The 19,789-nt window shown below is 40.1% G+C and overlaps 1 protein-coding gene across 9 annotated transcripts; it reads left to right on the top strand.

Annotated features, from left to right (window-relative positions):
- On the top strand, positions 1-18,678 carry LOC144197156 (uncharacterized). Of its 9 annotated transcripts, XM_077717776.1 has the most exons (18): positions 1-92; positions 5,173-5,342; positions 5,563-5,637; positions 6,515-6,748; positions 8,117-9,253; positions 10,239-10,418; positions 10,539-10,664; positions 11,274-11,323; positions 11,459-11,494; positions 11,770-11,946; positions 12,052-12,169; positions 13,567-13,623; positions 13,763-14,070; positions 15,075-15,167; positions 15,419-15,511; positions 15,914-15,995; positions 16,077-16,189; positions 17,501-18,678. In XM_077717776.1, the coding sequence occupies exons 1-18, from the start codon at positions 16-18 to the stop codon at positions 17,708-17,710; spliced, it is 3,336 nt and encodes a 1,111-aa protein (XP_077573902.1). In that variant the 5' UTR covers positions 1-15; the 3' UTR covers positions 17,711-18,678. The 9 variants fall into 9 exon arrangements, with proteins under 9 accessions (XP_077573902.1, XP_077573910.1, XP_077573920.1 ...); XM_077717784.1 differs by lacking the exon at positions 11,770-11,946; XM_077717794.1 differs by lacking the exons at positions 11,459-11,494; positions 11,770-11,946.
- Positions 18,679-19,789: the final 1,111 nt, after the last annotated feature.

The following is a 19,789-nucleotide window of genomic DNA, read 5'->3' as shown; positions in this document are numbered from 1 at the left end:
TTGTGTTTTCCTAAAATGGATTTTTTGCTTTTTAAAGGGCACATCCAAGTTGACGCTTCAGCACAGTCAGTGCTAGCAGCTCTTCCAGTCCGGTAAGCTCACACTCCACTTTCACGAATATGCTGATTCAAATGAAGCTGCTTAATTTTGTCCAGCCTTCTAACTATATTTAAATGTGGTGAAGTACAGTCAAATTTCATGACGAGTGCCATTAAATTACAAATTCCGCATTCATTCAGTCATTTTCTGAACTATTTAATCTGCAATGCTGCAGCCTATCCCAGCTAATTATGGACACCAGGCGGGGAACATCCTAAATCAGTGGCCAGCCAATCGCAGGGCACAAGGAGATGGACGACCATTCACACTCATACCTAGGGGCACTTTAGAGCGTCAACCAGCCTTCCTTGAATGTTTTTGAGAGTTGGGTGGAAACCGGGTACCTGAAGAAAGCCCACTTAAGCCCAGTAAGAACATGCAAATTCCGTAGAGTGAGGACCGACCTGGGATTGAACCCTTGACCCCAGGACTGTGAGGCTGGAGCGCTAACCACTTGTCCACCAATTCATCATACTTTACTTTTTTTTATTATGGGGGGAAATTCAGTCGTTTGGAGTTTTCATACCTCTCAGGTGCTGAAAAGTTTTCAATTTTTTTTTTTTTTTTTTTTTGGCCATATTTTTCATTCGTGTTTCTATTTGTTTTTTCTATTTGATATCATTGATGTTAAATCCGAACTTTGACTACATTTCTGCCACTAGCAAATATATGTAATTCGATTGAATTGGTAGGTGTATTTTCTTAGCCAATCATATGTGATACCGGCTGCGTGGATATTTTTGGGGCTGTGATGTGTTTATGCTGAGGCCCCTAAGAGGACTTCTAAATAATGGCTTTAACACGGGACAATTTTCATTTGTCAAATTTCCTCTTTGCCAGCCTGGCGAGAATAGAAAATATTTTCTCTTGCCGCACGGATTTTCGATTCTCCAAGGGTGATGTAACAAGTGGACAGTGTGCACTCTAGAAAACATCACAATTGCTTTGAATATCAGCTTGACGCCATGGAACTGTTGACATGAGTTGAGAAGCTTTATTTAGACAAAAGTCATTCTTGCCATCTTTTGGCCTCTATACGCAGTCATAATACACAAGCCTTTTTGTGTCGATTATTTATTTTGGTAGATTTCGAATCCCCAATTCTATACATTTTTGTACATGTTATGACTCAAGAGAGGATTCTCTTCTCCTTATATTAGTCACATTTGTTGTCAAGGAAATGCATCTGTTTGTCATTAGAATTGCAACCTCCTACTCAGAGGAGTCTGTAAGTCTCGCATGAGGTCTCCTGGCATTTTGTCTCATTTTGTGAAGTTATTTTAGTCAAGACTAAATTCTGCGTGGGGGGGGAAAAGTCTGGCTCACCGCCATACGGTATATGTTGCACTACTGTTCACACTCGCCTTTCCCATGACTCATAAGTAGCCGCCAGATTAGTAGTGCCATTCATCTAGGCAGGAAATTGGGGGGAGTCTTGCTTGCATAACAAGAATATATTTATGACCGGGAGAAAGTGGTCTTTTCCTGCAGTCTATTAACTTAAGGCTTTTGTTTTAGCTGCACGACAGGAAGCTATGTGCGCGTGTAGGTGGCTAAATGCAGCCATCACTCTGAAATCTCTTCTCTTTTTGTCTATAATTAACACACTAACAATGTGTTTGCGCTCAGCCTGACAGGCACTGTGGGTTAGGCTTTGCAGATGCATTTTGGGGGCATCAATTACTGTAAATGGAGTTTGTCGGTGCAGGCATATTGAGCTGCAGTGGATATCGCAATCATCATCATTGCTTGAGTGACTAAGACATTTTGGTTAGAAGTCAACAGACAATATTTTAAAGGAATAAAAAAAATCTAGGGTAATTTTCCGATCAAAATAGACTCAAAGTCCGATTGCTCAGACTCAGAAAAATAATGACAGCAATATTGCCTTATCACATAAACCTTCATTTAAAATTTAATCAATGCCACTGTTGACAAATAAATGCATCAGTGTCAATTTAAAGACCCAACAAGGTCTGATTTTATTCATTGACTGATTTAAATAGATTGCCTCCCATTTGTCGGCAAAAAGGCCTGGAGCAACCAATGACCTATTTCAGTATCCATAACATGGTGAAAGATCATTCCCGCTTGCCAGCATCCTCTGCTGACCACAACAGCCCCTCCCTCCCTTTAGGCGCATTACCATGGGAACACTGACATCAGTGTGGGTGGAGCTAATAACCAACTACGGGTTGCAGGAGGAAGCCACCAGCCATTATGATTATACCAATCTAACCCAGCCCTTATTTAATCATTTGGATGTTCTTAAACCTGAACCAGCATAGTTCCCTTCCTGAATGTGCCATCTTCGATAAGATGAGTTTTTGCGTGTGTGGTTCTTATACTTGTACAGTATTATGACAATACTCCATTCTAAAATAAACTTAGTGTAGATTTTGCTAAGTCAACTAAGGACAAAGCACAACCATCCAGAAAAAAATAAAAACTACGTTACGACCTGACTTTAAACATCACCCATCAAATGACAAGAAAATTTTATTTGTCCGTATTTGTCTATACTGTAGGTCACACTGCACTACAGGTTTCACATTGTTTAGGAGGTATTGAAAACTTAAATTATATATCTTATTGAACATCCCTCAAATAGCTACACTGTAACATGCTACAAGGTTCAAAGGGTGTGGAAAAGTAAATGAAAAATGAAAAAAAAAATGAAAATCAGACATAGGCATTGTCGCCATCATTGACTTGACAAAAAGCCTAGTAGTCATCATACCCTCAGCAACGTATGACGAAATTGTATAGTGCTTCTCCACAAGTTCGTCTTCCCAGGCCAGACACATTTATGACATTTATTTGTGACATATTCATAGTGACTCATATTCAGAAAATTACAGTATCTTAACATTGTTTAAACCATTGCTGCATGATTCTCTTTTTATTGTTAATCATGTTGCAATAAAACATTAGGATATAAGCAGTTTTTTGGTTGTTCTTGGTTTCTTTGTATTAATACATATTTGTGGTATCGTATCAGGACTTCAATTTGGCAGGTCCTCAAGATCATCAAAATCAAAGACTTGGAGTCAGGGGGCATAAAAATGTATTTGAGACGTCCTAACTTAAAGTATCTATGTAACACAAAATGATGGGAAAAAATATTTGAAATGATCAATAACTGTCACATCTAAGTAAGGCACTCACTTCTGAAATCCCAGACCAAGCTGCTTCATGCGCAAGGATTAAAGCAAGGATGGCCTACTGAGACCCACTGCCAGAGATTCCTCACTAAATAGATGGTGACGTTCCAACGTCGGCAGCACTGTGTGGAAGCATGACGGGTGACCCAGATCGGGGTGGAGTTGTGGGGGAGGGAGGTGACGTTGGATTAGGGATACGGCGGGGCAGCAAGGTAAAGTTGAGTGCTGCCGGGGACATGCGTGACCAGAAAGGAAACGAGGACACCTGCCTGTCTGACTTCTGAATCAGGTTTAAAGCTAATTTAAGCATGAGAATGCTTTAATAGTACCTAAGATCCGGTCAGGTGAGGGCATGAAGATTTCCTTGGCAACAGGTGAAATGTCACATAGTTAGGCCTGGTTCACCTATGTTTTATTTAAGATATTTTTGTGATAGCACAAAATTGAACTTGCACTCCAATTTAGTTGTATCAGCAAAAGACAATAATCTTATCATTTCAAGGTGGTGAGCATGGTCACTAGTATAAGTTAATTGCAAAGAAGTGGTACTAGAAAGCAAACTTATGGGAATTGGTTACCATTCATTGGCCCGACCATTTAAAACAATTTATTTAAAAAAAAATGTTTCCCCTTGCCACATTTGAATACAGTGTATTGTTGATGTTTCTATTGGATAGTTCCGTGCTGTGCTAAAAAGCACTGAACATTAAATTGCAGGATTTGGGTTTAGGAGATTCGGCAGTTGTGAGACAGTCCTGTAATATTTCCTGGACCTTTGTTGGTCTTGCTCTGGCTATCATTGTGAAAGGGTGTCCTTGTTGGTTTTTCTGCTCCAGCGCATTCTAATACTACATACGACATGCTGTATTGTCAAGATGTTTGCGTATGTGTCAAAACTGGTAATGGGACTCACTCGAATGCATTTGATTAAAAAATGGTCACACCTCTCTTCTAATGGTTTTAGCTTATTTTATGGCACAAAGGTGAATTATTTCTAATTCATTTTTTCATTTTCTGAACCGCTTATCCTTGCAAGGTTCACGGAGGGTGCTAGAACCTATCCCACCCTGAATTGGTGGAGACGGACAGCACCATTCACACTCACACTCATACTTAGGGGGAATTTAGAGTTTCCAACTAGCCTACAGTGCATGTTTTTAATGTGGAAGGAAACCAGAACACCCAGATTAAACCCACGCATGCTCGGAGAGAACATGCAAACTCCATTCAGGAGGATCAACTTGGATTGGAACCCAGGACTTCAGAACTGTGAAGCCACTCAGCCTCCGGACCACCTTTATTTCCAGTTGTTTTGCATATTTAATCTGGAAGCTGACAACTAATCACAAATACTACTTCATTTATTTCGAGAAAAAGGCATACATTACAGTGTAGCAAAACTGTAGTAGTAGCAGTAAACTCAACAAAATGCATGAAGGTGTGCATATTCATAGTGTGAAAATGTGTTGTGCTAGCTGGAAGCAGCCATAGTGACATCTCCAGTTTACGTTACATTCAAGTGTGAAGTTAAATTGCGTGCAGTGTTGTCGCAGTGATGGCTGCGAGAAAGCAAACCCATCTTTACACCCTCCAGTTTCTAAATCAAAGCACTTTGTCCTGTCATCCCTTCTTTTTTTTCTTGGACTGGTCCTGATTCCTTTTACCTAATGCGCTCTAGCCACGTGCTGCCCTTGAGTCGTAATGATTTGCTCTTGGAAGCATTTCGAATTGCCTGTTCCTTCCATCTTCTGGGTTTATGGGAGAACAAAGCAATTTCATTAGCAAAATCCAAACAGTCACAGTGAAATTTTCCGAATACGGGATGAATAAAATGATCTAATCTAATCTAAAATCATTTGGGGTAAGGCTGTTCTCACTGGTGCCAATAGATCTGTTTCCCCATTTGCAGGTGGACCATCCCCTCCCCGTTGTCCCAGCAGGCAGGAATGGCAGACAGTCATCAGCCACAGGAGCACTGGGCCTCCAACGGCCAAGAGAACGGCGAGAACGGCTACTCTGCCTACGGCTATGGGGAGAATGGTTACCACGGTGGGGCAGCTGCGCATCCCAGTGCAACAGGTATTAAAGGTGGTCTGCTTAGGACAGTACAATGGCGCTGCATCTGTCGCTATACTTGTGATCGTTGTATCGTGCCATCGCTGATATTAGTGTCTCACCTCACTCTCTGGTGGAATCTGAGAAAGAAAAAAAATCCTGATTCGCACCTTAGCATAGCATTTTCATTGACTTCCTCCCGCCTGTGTCCTGTCAGTGTGTGTGTCTCTCTCTCCCTCCACAGTGGATGACTCAGCCAATTTGCCTCCCTCCCCTCCTCCCTCTCCATCCGCTGAGCAGATGGGGCCAGCGCCACAAGGTACACCCAATGCACACTTTTAGCAACTCAGACCATCCGAATGGTGGTGAGAGTAAATGGACAAGAAACAAAAATTATGTCAGCCACTGCTCTTCTTTCCTTTTTATTGAACCACTTCCTGTGTAGTATAAACCATGTCAAAACCATGGAGCTTGACATAGGTCATGGCATTTGTCTTCTTCCCTTTCGTAGCACCTTCTGTCTCTCTCCGGGACAAAATTACATACTTTCCCGACCATTTACTTGTTGCATGATGTCAGCTAATCAACCAAATCTGATATAATCTTCTTCTGGTTGTAAGTAGCTAAAGCAGACAAAACAACAAAATATCATCTAAATGGATAATATAGTTTGCATTTGCAGCAAATGTCCTAAAGATAAATTAAAATGGAATTAGTTTTTTTGTGGGAACAGTCAACATTAAAGAGTTAAAGGGGGATGTATTATAGAACCGCAACTCTTAAATTTTTTATTATGTTAATCCATTCTAAATCTAAGGCTTTAGAATGATATGATTTTAGTTTTTTTGTGAGCCGTCTAATTCCCAACTAATCTGTTTACATTTTATTCAAATTATACCTCTTAGTTTGACAGACAGTGTTAAAGTCGTAGTGCGCAACAATTTATGACTGTTTCCCTTTGATTGCTGATGATATCTTTCCTCTAAAGTCAAAAGTAGTGGCGTGGTCTAATTGTGATTTCTAAAAGTGATTTCATCCTATTTTATGCGCCATGCTAATTATTATTATTTTTATTACACAAAGGGTTTGTTGATTGCAACTCATGCATCTCCATTGTTGGTCCCAATGTCTTGTGAACCCACGTAACCACAGTTCCCTCCATGTCTCACCCACCTTCCCCAATTCCCTTGTTTAAGAAGATAAAGTCGAATCATTCCGTGCTTTCTCTGCGGAGGAGCAACAGCATGATGAGGATGAGGAGGAAGTTGGAAGTTGCCAGGAGGACGTGACATGTGAGCAACCAGGCACCCCGCTCTTAGAGCAGAAAGATTTGGTAGCAGAAACACAGGTTTTGGGCTGCGAGCTACCCCAAAAAACTGAGGGAATCAATGGAGGAAGTCATCACACTGAGCAAAGTCCGTCAAAAACAGGTTTGTCAGGGTAAAATGTGTTCAGGGGCTTATGAGTACATGTGTGCGACTGAAAAAGCATACCCGATTTCAGGGTTCTCAGGTGCATAAGTTCTTGCTTCTTGCAGCTTTGTTGCTTTTAAATCCCAAAGCTTGTCCATCCTCATTATTTTGTGCTTTTCCACAATTTTATTTGCATTTACATAGAGCGTTGTGGGACTATGCTGTAGTATCAACCAGGCTGTGGTTGTAAATGGCTGTGCTTTGTGGGTTGCTAGCTACATTGCAAATGTAATTAGCACTTCCCACTGTTGATGTGTTGTTGCAGGAAAGGTGACTTGTGTTGTTGCTTTCTGAAAAAGTAGCACACATTTTTTATTTCAGTTGTTTTTTGCTTTGTAAGTGTATTATTGTCTTTATTATACCCTCAAGCAATTGGTAATTGCATCTTCCTATTGTTACAGTTCTCTCAGCAGTGATAACAACAGTTGTACCATTACAATCTTATGACATCCATTACAGGGGCGTTATCGATTATTGTGGTAGAGGTTGACAGTGGTTTGAGAATGGTAATCGATGATTTAGAGAACTGATTCTTTCATTTGGGTTACATAATTATATGAGCATAATTCATTGTTTAAATGTCTAATTTAGGGGGGTCTGTAAAGGCTGTGTTCATATTTGGTGCAATTACCTAAAAGTTAAGTCTTTAAGAAACATCAGTACATAAAAAAGCAAATGGCCCAGAAAACAATGATTCCAACCAAGCCAATTCTTGAACTTTTTTTTTCAACCCTCATGTTTACAATAGGAATTTAATAACATTTGTGCAGCCTTACTTTTTTTCATCTAACATCATGCAACTCATGCCTTCATTTCAGTTGTGCACGTAAGCATAGCTGCTGCGACTTACTTGGCATACTCTAACGTGGTTGGAGAGCTACTGTCTCTGTTTGACAAGGACTTGGCTTGGCTGTTGTTCCCAAGCTTTTGTGGAGACTGCTTTTATTTTACATGACTTTGCACAAAGCTGTTCACTGTCCTCCAAACTCACAGCCAGACCCAAAGGAAGGACAGGAATGAAGTCCTGAGGTTGCCAGTATACAACCGATGAGGGAGAGAAAAATAGAAATTTGTCTTTGCGATCAAATCAAATCCACAACCTGGTTCATTTGAAGGTTGTTTCATGTTGATACATTACACAATGGGACGCAAAGTGTTATGAAGCTGTTGAAGGTGGATCCCAACACAGCCTCAGAAACAGTCATTCATATGCACAATAATGTATTTGTAAACAAAGGAAGGTTTCATCAAATCTATGAGAGATGTTCCTCTTTGACGCCTTTTTCTGCCTCCATATCATCACCTGAGAAATATTTTTTTGTTCAGATGAGCAATCAAGCATGGATTGTGAAACATTGCACCCAGCAGATGTCCTCCCTCGTTCCTCAATGCAGAAGACGGTCTGTGACAACACGAGACTGAAATCTATAACTCCAAACATTGCCACTCTAGTGGAGAGGTCATTGGCCAAGCTCACACTTGGAGAGGAGACTTTAAAACTAGTGGACGAAGAAAGAGGGCTGGAGGACCCAAGCTACTTAAATGAATACACTGGACCAATGCCCTCTCCTGCTGACAAACCCAGTCCAGAGGACAGTTCTTACCCTTGTTTTTCTACTATGGAGTTTCAAGTGGATACACTTGGAGTTGCTGGACTTGAAGTTGATCAAAAATTACAAGATAAAGGATCTGATCAAGGAAAATGGCAAAAAACACCCCCACAGGCAAAGGTTCTTGAAAAGGCTGTAACAACTGGAATGAAACCACAACGCCTCAGAATTCCAATGACTAGCCCAAAGGACAGACTTTCTGACTTATGTTTTAGTAGCGTGATACCTGGTGACCTCAAAACCCAAGTAATTCCCGAAGTGGACATCGAAAAAGACCCTTCAAGAGAGGCCTCCCCGATCCCACCAGACCGTGCATTCATATTTACACCCACAGAAATTGAAACACAGGTCCCAGTCGCTTTAACCTCACCCAAAAATATAGATAGTACCTGCCGAGTAACATTACTTCCCGGAAATATTACACGAGACAGCTCAGTTGAAGCTGTAGCAAAAAGCCCACAGGATGCATTTACCATCGAACAGAAGTTGCTCACTCCTGGGACAGAACCAAGGTCAGAAACTAGAGAAAATGGAGATATTGCCAAAACCATAAAGTCTGATGGAGGAAATACGCTGAACTTACAGAAAGGATCACCAAAGCCACAATTTCCGTCTCCAGTCCTAATTATACCTCAAGTACAAATAGATAAAGATAGTACTGAAACTATTAAAGTGCGTGTGCTACCTAAACTGGATCAGGATGATACAATCAAAAGCAAAGAGGAAGAGAGGACTGATATGCAGGATGACCAGTCCACTGTGAAGATAGAAGCCGCCAGTGAAGCTGCTAATGAGTTCTCTACAGTGGAAATCTCCATCTGTGATACAGACAATAGTTGGATTAATTCAAAAGGTACCTAAAGTTAATATTTTAGGAAATACGGTGGAACCTCTAAGATCAAAACACAATTCTCTCCGCCACCCTGGACAGCCACTTTTTTTTACAAAACCAGATTAAATTCTGATTTAAAGTTTGAGTTGCAATATTGAAAAGTTCCCATCATGTTTACCGTATTTTCACCACTATAAGGCGCACTTAAAAGTCTTACATTTTCTCCAAAATAGACATGGCGCCTTATATATGGAAAAAAATAAAATGTACCATTCATTGAGGGTGCGCCTTATAATGCGATGCGCCTTATAATGTGGTGCGCCTTATATATAGAAAATACAGTATTTAGCTTCTACAGTCAAGTTTGAAATCGAATAGGGCTGGAAAACTACAAAATCTGTACTGACATTGATAAATGCAAAAAAATATATATTGGATAAACAATAGTACTTCAACCAATAGTGGCCTCCACGCAGAATCAAAACAAAAAAATCCTTTAAAAAAACGTACTGTATTTTCACGACTATAAGGCGCACTTAAGTCTTAGATTTTTCTCCAAAATAGGCCCCTTTTAATCCAGTGCGCCTTATATATGGGAAAAATTAAAATGTGCCATTCATTGAGGGTGCGCCTTATAATCCAGTGCGCCTTATATATGGGAGAAATGTCATTCATTGAGGGTGCGCCTTATAATCCAGTGCGCCTTATATATGGGAGAAATGTCATTCATTGTGGGTGCGCCTTATAATGCAGTGCGCCTTATAGTCGTGAAAATACGGCACTCTATTTCCTGTCCAGGCTAATTATTAAACCCCAAAACATATGCTCTTGAGTTAATATGGTGTAATGCCTTGATGTTTTGGAATAAATAGGACCTTAGTTGAAGTCCAAATTGAGCCAAGTGCATGTGGCCTGGGAGGTTTCACCATATATTTTTTTTTTTTTACCAACCATTGACCATGAGGCAGCAAGTTAGAGATTTAGTTCTTCTCTTGATGCCTCTCAGCTGCAGATGATGACAAAAGTATCATGACAAAGCAAAATGGAGCCCTTCTGCTAAACCAGAGTGCCATCCAGGGCCTTCTTGTGGTACAGACACCCTCTAAGCGGTTTTCTGGCAGAGGCAGTAAAGTATCACGCAAAGGTCCCATCTTTGGTCCAAAAGAGGAGATGAAGAAGAAAAAAGGTTACGATTCCCCCACATTTATTTCAATTCTCTTTATTTGTATCCATGACACCAGTGCAACCACATTGCAATGTGTGTTTCCCCCATGTGGTTAATCTTGTCTCTCCTCTCTGCTAGTAGGAGTGGTGAGGAGGGCGGACCAGAATAAGGTCTCAGCCTTCCAGATTCGAAAATATATAGCCAAAGCTCCGGCCAGACATCCTCGGCCAGGTCTCCTTCACGGTTCTGCTAAACGCAAAGCCGCAGGTGAACATTTGTTGTCAGGATTTTGCACCATGGATAGAGAGAGTGCGACTAAATGCCGTGGATTGATTTGAATGGGATTAAGAGATGATGTGGAGGACCTACCATGAAGCCTAAAAAATGTGTACTAACGTCATTTAGGTCATAGGGACATTGATGATAAATGCTCTCTCTCTATTGGTGGCTTCTATTTTTTTTTTTTAGAAATGAGCAGTGCAAATGTGGCTGTCTTATCTTGTTGGCAAACATCCAATGTATAGTCCTCTCATCGCTGTGGTTTTCCCCCATTATTTTCAACTTGTCCAAAAGTTCTCATCTTCTCTTTATGTTCTGCTGTATCCAAGCTTGGTTGCGGTCATATCTTGCTATGGTTTGTTTAATTGAATCGCAGTATGTTTCTGGCAGTTTTGCTTGTTTTTGTGTCGTGTGAAAATCAATGGACGACGATGTTAACCTTGCAATGGATCCAAGCTATTGCATCGAATGGCATTTTATCTTCATTAAGATGAAAAAGAGAAAGGCAATATATGATTTGAAAACCTCCATGCCCAAGCGATTTTCTCTTATTATTTGAAATTGGTCATTAAAATGTGCCTTTTTTTTGCTTTGCAGTTGAAAGCTCCCAGCCTTTAAGTGTCCACCAGTCCAGGGAAAGACCCTCTGTAAGTAACCATTTAGCTTTTTAGCTTTGTTTGTTGCACTTTTTGCTTTTTCTTTCCTGATTTCTTTTATTTATTTATTTTTGTTCATTATTTTGGCATGCTTGCACTTGTTACTCATTTTCTCTTGCATGCCAGCCTTTGTCTTTGCACCTGTCGGGACAAAGAAAATCTGTAAGTATAGCAATCTGAGAAAAGAAGTATACATTTATTTTATCCGTATTATTGTAACACAGGTCCTGAGGGGTGCTAGAGCCTATCCCAGCATGTAAAGCAATTATATATAAACCATGTATATATAAATTCTGCAAAATTCCAAATATGAAAAACACACAAAGATTCATTTCATGTCCTCTGCATCCCATTTGTGTAATAATTTCTCCATCTGTCTGTCTGTCACTTCATCTCTCCGGCATGCTTTCATCCATTTTGTCATGGCCGCCATCCAGAGCTCCACACGGTCTGTTCTGTCAAAAATGGCAGAGCAGAGCCTGACTTATGATCAGGAGCCTCCCCAACCTGAATCTGCTAGTAGTCTTAAACGGAGCCCTCAGGTGGAGGCAGTGCTCGGTGTGGCCAAGCCCACCATTGCATGCTCTCGCCCTCCCCCTCTAAAAGATACAAAGGTAGACAAGGTTCTTAAATAAACCTGTGGAAATGACCAGACTCTTATAGATTAAAAAAAGAATCTCATGTAAATAATGAAAATGTTTTTATATTTTTGCATTCAGGAGCGATCTTACCGTAGTCCGGAGAAGAGGTCATCCCTCCCCAGGCCGTCCAAATCTCTGACCCGCCATCTTCCTGCAGCTGAGCAAGAAGACAACAGTGCCCCCTGCAGGCCAACCGGTAAGCGACGCCATCTTTTTGCAACTATTTTCATGATGGTTCTCGGATTTTTCTGAAACTAGGTCCAATAAAGAGCCACGTGTAATACTTAAGGGCCGATTATTCCTGCCATCCATTCATGTTTATTGTTTGTTCAAATCAGCAAGACAATACTTAGATTATCCTGAAGGTGGCGGTACAAACATCTTTGCTTGACATTGCCGAAAACAGGACTTGAGTATAACGCACAAAATGTTGCACCGGAAAACTGAAGCAAAGTTCGGGTGCGCGTTATAAATGAGGTCTTCGCTTTTATGACCAAATCCCGGTGAAATAGTCCCCTCTGCACCCATTATAATGAGAGATTGTTTAAGACTACTACTACGCTTAGTTCAGCTTTTTCCACTTCACTATTTCCTTTCCTTCATCCTCCACTACATCAGCCACTAATACAGGGGTAGGGAACCTATGGCTCGGGAGCCATATTTGGCTCTTTTGATATGTGCATATGGTTCTCTGCTAACCTGCGAGGTAAAATATGCACCCGCTGGTGAGAGAGCTGAGTCCCGAACGCACCAATAGGAGCGTCACATTAGCACTGTGGCGTTGACAGTACCTCTAGCGGCTTTTTAAACATAATTTTATTTTTCATTCGACTCTTCTGCATGCATACTCTCGTTGACGCTCATGTTGTCAAAAGAATTTTGCGACTTATCATTACTCTAAAAGGGTGAAATTACAAAAAAAAATTATTCATTTTTATGTATTTTTACTTTAATATTCTCAGAATGACTCTCAAGGAATATTTCAAAATATGAACAGTTTATGGCGCCCGCTTAAAAAGATTCCATAACCCTGTACCACGTGTATTAAAGAAAATACTATCAAATAATACAGTAATTCAGTTTGAAAAAAAGTAATGCTCACTGTGTTCTTCAGTTCAGATTTTATTTGCTTGCACTTATCATTTTCATGATTTTTCTTTAAACGCTCTAAAAGGCATTTTAATATGTTAAAAAACATGCGTACTAGTCATGTTTTGAAATGTGTCATGCACACATTATGAAAGGCTACTTCGGAACCTACTAGGTATTGTTCTTTGTTTCTGAGATGTGGTATGTGACTTGATGACAAATAGAAAAATGTGTCTCACAATAGTTGCGAATCAATAAGAGACAGAACAATGAAAAGCCCCCCTAAAGAAATGTCAGAAAGATTTTTTTTGTCACATCCACAAAATAAAATAAAATTGCCCTATTCAACTGCAGTAATCAGGCCCATCTTTCAAATGTAAGTCAATTTCTGGGTGATTGACGGAGTGTTAAACATGTCGTGGTTTCAAAAGGTTAGGAAACACGGTAATCACTCACTTCATTCATTTAACCATTCCATCTCCCCCTGCATTCCTTTTCCTTCAGCCGTCAGAACCGATCCCAAGGCTGACTTCAGGTCTGTGAGGTCCCCTAGTATGACAGGTACTAGTTATTTAGTTAAAGAACACAATTTGCTTGATCTGGTATTTCCTACCATCACCATCACAATATTTCACCAAAACATCACATGTATCTTTTGTCTTCTCCCCTCTAAATTGTAACTCATGTTTCTTCTTATTAGGCACGGACACTGGACGTTCACGGTCAGCCCGCAGCGGTACTTCTACCCCTGGATCTTCCGCCGTCACACCCGGCACACCTCCCAGTTACTCCCGCACGCCCGGCTCACGCACGCCCGGCAGCCACACACCCAAGTCTTTCAGTGTTCTCCAGGAGAAAAAGGTTGCGATAATTCGTACCCCGCCCAAGTCGCCATCTTCAGCCCAGCGGCAATTGAAGGTTCTCAACCAACCCCTGCCTGATCTCAAGAATGTCAAGTCCAAGATTGGATCAACTACTAATCTTAAACATCAACCCAAAGGTGGACAGGTAAAAGTGCTCATAGATTATATTTATAGCTAGTGTATTTATTTGTGATAATTGTGAGTATCTTTGTGAAACCTGAATTTGCTTCTTTTTAGCATTCTTCCTATTTTTATCTTTTTGTCTATTCATTCAGGGATTTGATTATGCCCACCATGCTATGATACGTCTCCCATGGGTTGGTTGAACACTCTAAATTACCCGAGCTATGATGGATTGGTTGTTTATCTCATCGTGCCCTGTGATTGGCTGGCCACCAATTCAGGGTGTACCCTTCCTGGTGCCCATAGTTGGGTGGCACCCCAACAATGGGCACCAATTGTGGGGGGTAAGCGGAAAATAAGGAGTTTGTGAATCATGGTCAATTTATTATTTCATGGCTTCTCCTGCTGTGCACTTTAAGACCACCGGGGGATTTAACATTAACCTTACACGGACTGACAACTCAGTATGCAATAGTGTTATTAGTCATTTTACATAAAGCTTGAATCTAAGGCGGGATTTCTGAATATACACATTAATCGGATTAATTGTACCCCAAGGCACTACTGTAGTGTTTTTTAAATTCCTTATTTATTGTGCATTTGTCAAAAAATCTATTCCAAAATGACGATGCAGCTTTGCTTTGAACGATTATTAAAAGATTATTTTTACCCCCAACCCACCTTTGTTATTATAAAAGAAAGAAATACATGTAACTAGTTGCTGGGGAAATTATGTGTAAATGTAATAATCATCATAAGGTGACCAAACATTTGTTTATTCACTTTTTCATATTTGTAATTGTCATTAGACGATATAAAAACATGTGGCTCATGAAAAAAATGGAATTTGAGTAGCAACAATTGGATTGGTCATTTTTTCCATATTTACTGACAAACTCCATACATTTAAGATGTATTACATCCTTGGTGTTAATAATAAATACATTAAAAAACACATTAAAAACGTCATGGCACATATGACATGAAAGCACACATAGTTTTTTGTATTATTTCTTTTTGATCTAGGTGCAAATTTTAAACGAGAAGGTGGACTTCAGTCATGTCCAGTCAAAGTGTGGCTCCAAGGATAATCTGAAGCATGCGCCCAAAGGAGGCAATGTATGTACGGTTCTATCGCTTATTGGTCTCCTTCATTCTCTCTTTTTTTTTCACCACATCTAACAGGTCACATTTATTCACAATGAAACATTTCACTAAAAGGTTAAATGAGCAGATATTGCGACGCCGAGAAAAATGGCGTTGAGGATTATAAATGTGGCCTCTTTCACTAAAGCCCAACCTCTGGGTGGGCCTGTTTTTTTGCCACTTTTTTCTTTATAAAAGCAACTAAAGTTCCTTGTCATTCCTAGGTGATGATTCCAAGTGTTAAACTGGACTACAGCCACGTCCAGGCAAAATGTGGATCCCTGAACAAACTGCAGCATTCCCCAGGTGGAGGAAATGTGAGTTGACTCAACGACAATTTAAAAAAAAAATCAATTTCACACCTATTTATGACTCTGTCTTGAAGTTATTTTCTTTTAAAACCAAATGTTGTACTGCATGTTTAAATGCTACTTCACCTAAGAGTGTTTTCAGTCATTTTTTAATAGCATACATTAAAAAGGCTGGATTCATACATTTGATCTGAGTTTAAACAAAGCTCCCCATGGCATCGATTTAGTGTTCACTTAACATTTGTGCTTTCGTGCCCTGGCATCTCCATCCCCTTTCTCAGTTGAGTACAAATTAATCTGAATTTATCCTCGTGTGTGCTGTACTTATGCAGAGATCATCCTAGTATCATACTGCAGGTCTTTTCCTCCCTGTAAACAGAATGACGTGCGTGTTGTTTTTCCTCGCAGGTTCAAATCCAAACCAGCAAAATCGACTTAAGCCACATCACCGCTAAATGTGGTTCCATGTCCAACATCCGCCACAGGCCAGGTAGAAATAACAAATCATGAAATAAAGTTGTAAAGATAAAAAAGAAATGCATTTCAACTGGTTCTCCTCTTTTGTACCAAGGTGGAGGCAACATCAGGATTGAGAATGTCAAACTGGACTTTAAAGACAAAGCTCAGTCTAAAGTCGGCTCGATGGGTAACACCAGCCACATGCCTGGAGGCGGGAATGTTATGGTAAAATCTTACCTTTAATTCAACACTGATGCCCCCTGTGTGTAGAGAAAAACAAAAGGTACAGTGTTCCCTCGCTACTTTGCGGTTCAGCCACCGCGGATTCAGAGCTTTGCGTTTTTTTAAGGAGGAAAAAAAAGATACAAATATTACATTGAGACAACATATTTTACAGGTTTTTTTTGTTACAACATGAATTTCACTCTCTCTGCCCGTATTCTATATGGTGTACTGTATACAGGGGGGGATAAAATAAAATATATATATATATATATATATATTTTTTTTTTAATTAAAATTAAGCATTTTTGATGGGGCATCCCTACTTCGCGGAAATTCACTTATCGCGGGTGGTCCCGGTCCCCATTAACCGCGATAACCGAGGGAACACTGTATTTTCCCCTTGTTGTGTACAACTACTTGGTTGATATAAAGCCAGGACTGAATGTCATTTTATGCCAGAAAAAAATATATCTTCTGTTCAAAATAGTCAAATGTGTGAGGGACTCAAATATAGCATATTACTCCATTTTTCACAAATCCATAGATTGGATTTGATCGCTTGTTTTCTGTTTTCACCATAGATTTTTAACCAATTCAATTCAGCACTGTTGGACACTTTAACCATCCACCGCTAAACATTGTATAATATCAATACAGTTGTACATCTAATAACATACGAAATATTCAGGATATGATTCACAAAATTTAAAATATATATGTAGATATATGGGCGGCCCAGTGGTGTGAGTGGTTAGCACATCGGCCTCACAGCTCTGGGGTCCTGGATTCAAATCCAGGTCATGTCCACCTGTGTGGAGTTTGCATGTTCTTGTGGGGCCTGCATAGGTTTCTTCCAGGTACTCTGTTTTCCTCCCACATTCCAAAATGCATGGTAGGTTGATTGGACACTCTAAATTGCTCACATGTATGGGTGTGAGTGTGCATGGTTCTCTCTCTCTTGTGACCTGCGATTGGCTAGCCACCAATTCAGGTTTTCCCCTTTCTCTGGCCCGGAGACAGCTGGGATAGGCTCCGGCACCCCCCGCAACCTTAATAAAACAGTTCATAAAATGAGATTATTACATATATATATATATATATATAGCCCCTAAATTATCAATTGCTGTATCCCATATTGCTCTACCATTGGCTATTTCCCAAAACCTCACTGGCCTCCCATTGGCTGTCTCACAACACACCACTACTTTGATGGATATTTATTAGAAACTTTAGTTGGACAGTAACATCCAAGAAGGGATATAAAAGGGTACATTTGCTCACATTTGAATAATTGGCATCTCATTGTGTCAGATTGAAAGCCACAAGCTGACCTTCCGGGAGTCCGCCAAGGCTCGTGTGGACCACGGTGCAGAAATCGTTGTCACCCATTCCCCCGGACTGGAAATGGGAGGCACCTCGCCTCACTTGTCCTCTGCCGGCAGTATCAACCTCCTGGAGTCACCACAGCTCTGCACTCTGGCCCAAGACGTCACCGCCGCATTTGCAAAACAGGGTTTATGAGCCGTCCACTTTACGTAGTATATCCCTCTTTACCAACAGATTCATTCAGTGGAAAGCATCCAGTATACACCCACAACTCACCCCAGAAACACCACAACTACAAGTTTGATTTCCAGGGGGCTTTAAAGAGATATCCCCCATTATTGTTCATCCTCTCACTATAAAAGTTACTGTTATCTCCATTCATTGGACTTTTGTGTACGTGTTCAGAAGAGGGCATGTCTTCTAAAAGACTGTACAGTGTTTTTTTTTAAAGCAATCCCACATTGCTTGTGCATGGGGACCACTCTTAAAGTCAAACCAATTTTCAGTCATTTAGGGAACTGTTTGAAACTGTGACAAAAGAAGTACTAGCTTCTAATCTGAAAGTCTGATGAGCATGTCTGTTAAAAGAAATGTGGCATTTCAAGAAAAAAAATGCTTTGTAGTGGTTTTATGAAATGTGACGAGCTGTTGGAAAGTTTGTGTTTTAAGTGTTTTTATATTTCTCTGTAGTTTTGTACGTTGACTATGGCTGCAGTCCTTTAATAGAGTTATTTTATTTCCTGTAAATGAATCATTGTTTCTCATTACTTACTTTCATTAGGTTTTTTTTTTTTTTGGTGGAATGAATGCAATTGTAAAGGTCCTTCGTATTCTAGTGGCCTTTTTTTACGCTGCAAAGACAAAGAAGAAAAATGAAAGAATGCTCTTGAGTAGCACACCATTTAAGAAGCGTATGCGAGTTTGAGGCAGCCTGTTTTACAGAAATAAGGAGTGCATGGAGCTCGTTTTGCGACCATAAGAAAAAATTCAATATTGTTCTCCGCTCATTGTTGTGAAAGCCCCACCCTGGTGTCTGTCAGTCCCGCCCCCAACGTGTTTATCTCCAACTGTGTAAGTGTATTTAAAATATCATGTTTGCAATGTTGTCATGTGTTGCTCATGTGGAAAACAATGACAAGACAAAATAAAGAACACTGAAAGTAGTTCAAACTTTCCTTGTGTTTAATTATTTTTGACAACAGTGTGTTTCTGTTGCGCACATTTTACTTCTACATGCGCACATTAATAATACATTATTATGAGAACACATTCCAAAAAATATTGTTAACAGCATGTCATTTTAAAATGCAGTGCATATTTTATATGGACGCTATTGTACTATTCAAAACATTATAATATCAAGATGATGTTGGAAGACATTCCTATACTGAGTTAAACAAGGAGTTACTTAACCTCTATTTTTTTAAACGATGTAATCATGTCACGTTATGTTTGGATTTTGTTGGGGGCGTGTCCTCATGTGTGTGCGTGTTTCTCCTCTTGTAGCCAGCTGCTTTGTATTAATTTGATGGGCCTTTTTCGTATATAATGACAATGTTTGCTGACATCTGGCATGGAAGTATTACTACCTTTACCTCATGTGTCTCCGACCAGTAAGTCATGTTTTGGTTTTTGTCAGTGAGCGTCCTCCTTTTTTTTTTTTCTCACTTGGATATTCTCATCTCATTTTCTGAACCGCTTTTTCCTCACTAGGGTTGCAGGAGTGCTGGAGCCTATCCCAGCTGACCCCAAGCCAGAAGCACACTAACCCATAACTAAGGGGCAATTTAGAGTTTCTAATCAGTCTACCATGCATGTTTTTGGAATGTGGGTGGAAACCGGAGTACCCAGAGGAAAATCACGCAGGCCCGGGGAGAACATGCAAACTCCACACAAATGACAGTGACTTGGATTTGAACCCAGCACCCCAGAGCTGTGAGGCCGACGTGCTAACCACTTGCCCCACCAGGCCACTAGGATACTCAACATTTGTTATTAAAAGACTCTAATTTGACAGTAAATGACAAATCACTTTATTCAACTTTTTGTTGTGTAGTACCACTAGAAAAACATTAATAGTAGTTTAAGAAATACATTTTATTTTACAGTTAAATGTTTATTAAGAACAGCGTGATGCTTATTATGGAGAATGCCTCATCCTTATATACTATGGACCATCATATGTTGACCATTTTGAGTATTTTGTTAAAAAAGGGTCATTAGTTTTCTTGACTCATCAGGTAGGGGCGTGTTTCAATCAATGCGGAACAGCTG

Source organism: Stigmatopora nigra, chromosome 1 (assembly GCF_051989575.1).
Source record: "Stigmatopora nigra isolate UIUO_SnigA chromosome 1, RoL_Snig_1.1, whole genome shotgun sequence".
Classification (NCBI taxonomy): Eukaryota; Metazoa; Chordata; class Actinopteri; order Syngnathiformes; family Syngnathidae; genus Stigmatopora; species Stigmatopora nigra.
This window is presented reverse-complemented; position numbering and strand designations above follow the sequence as displayed.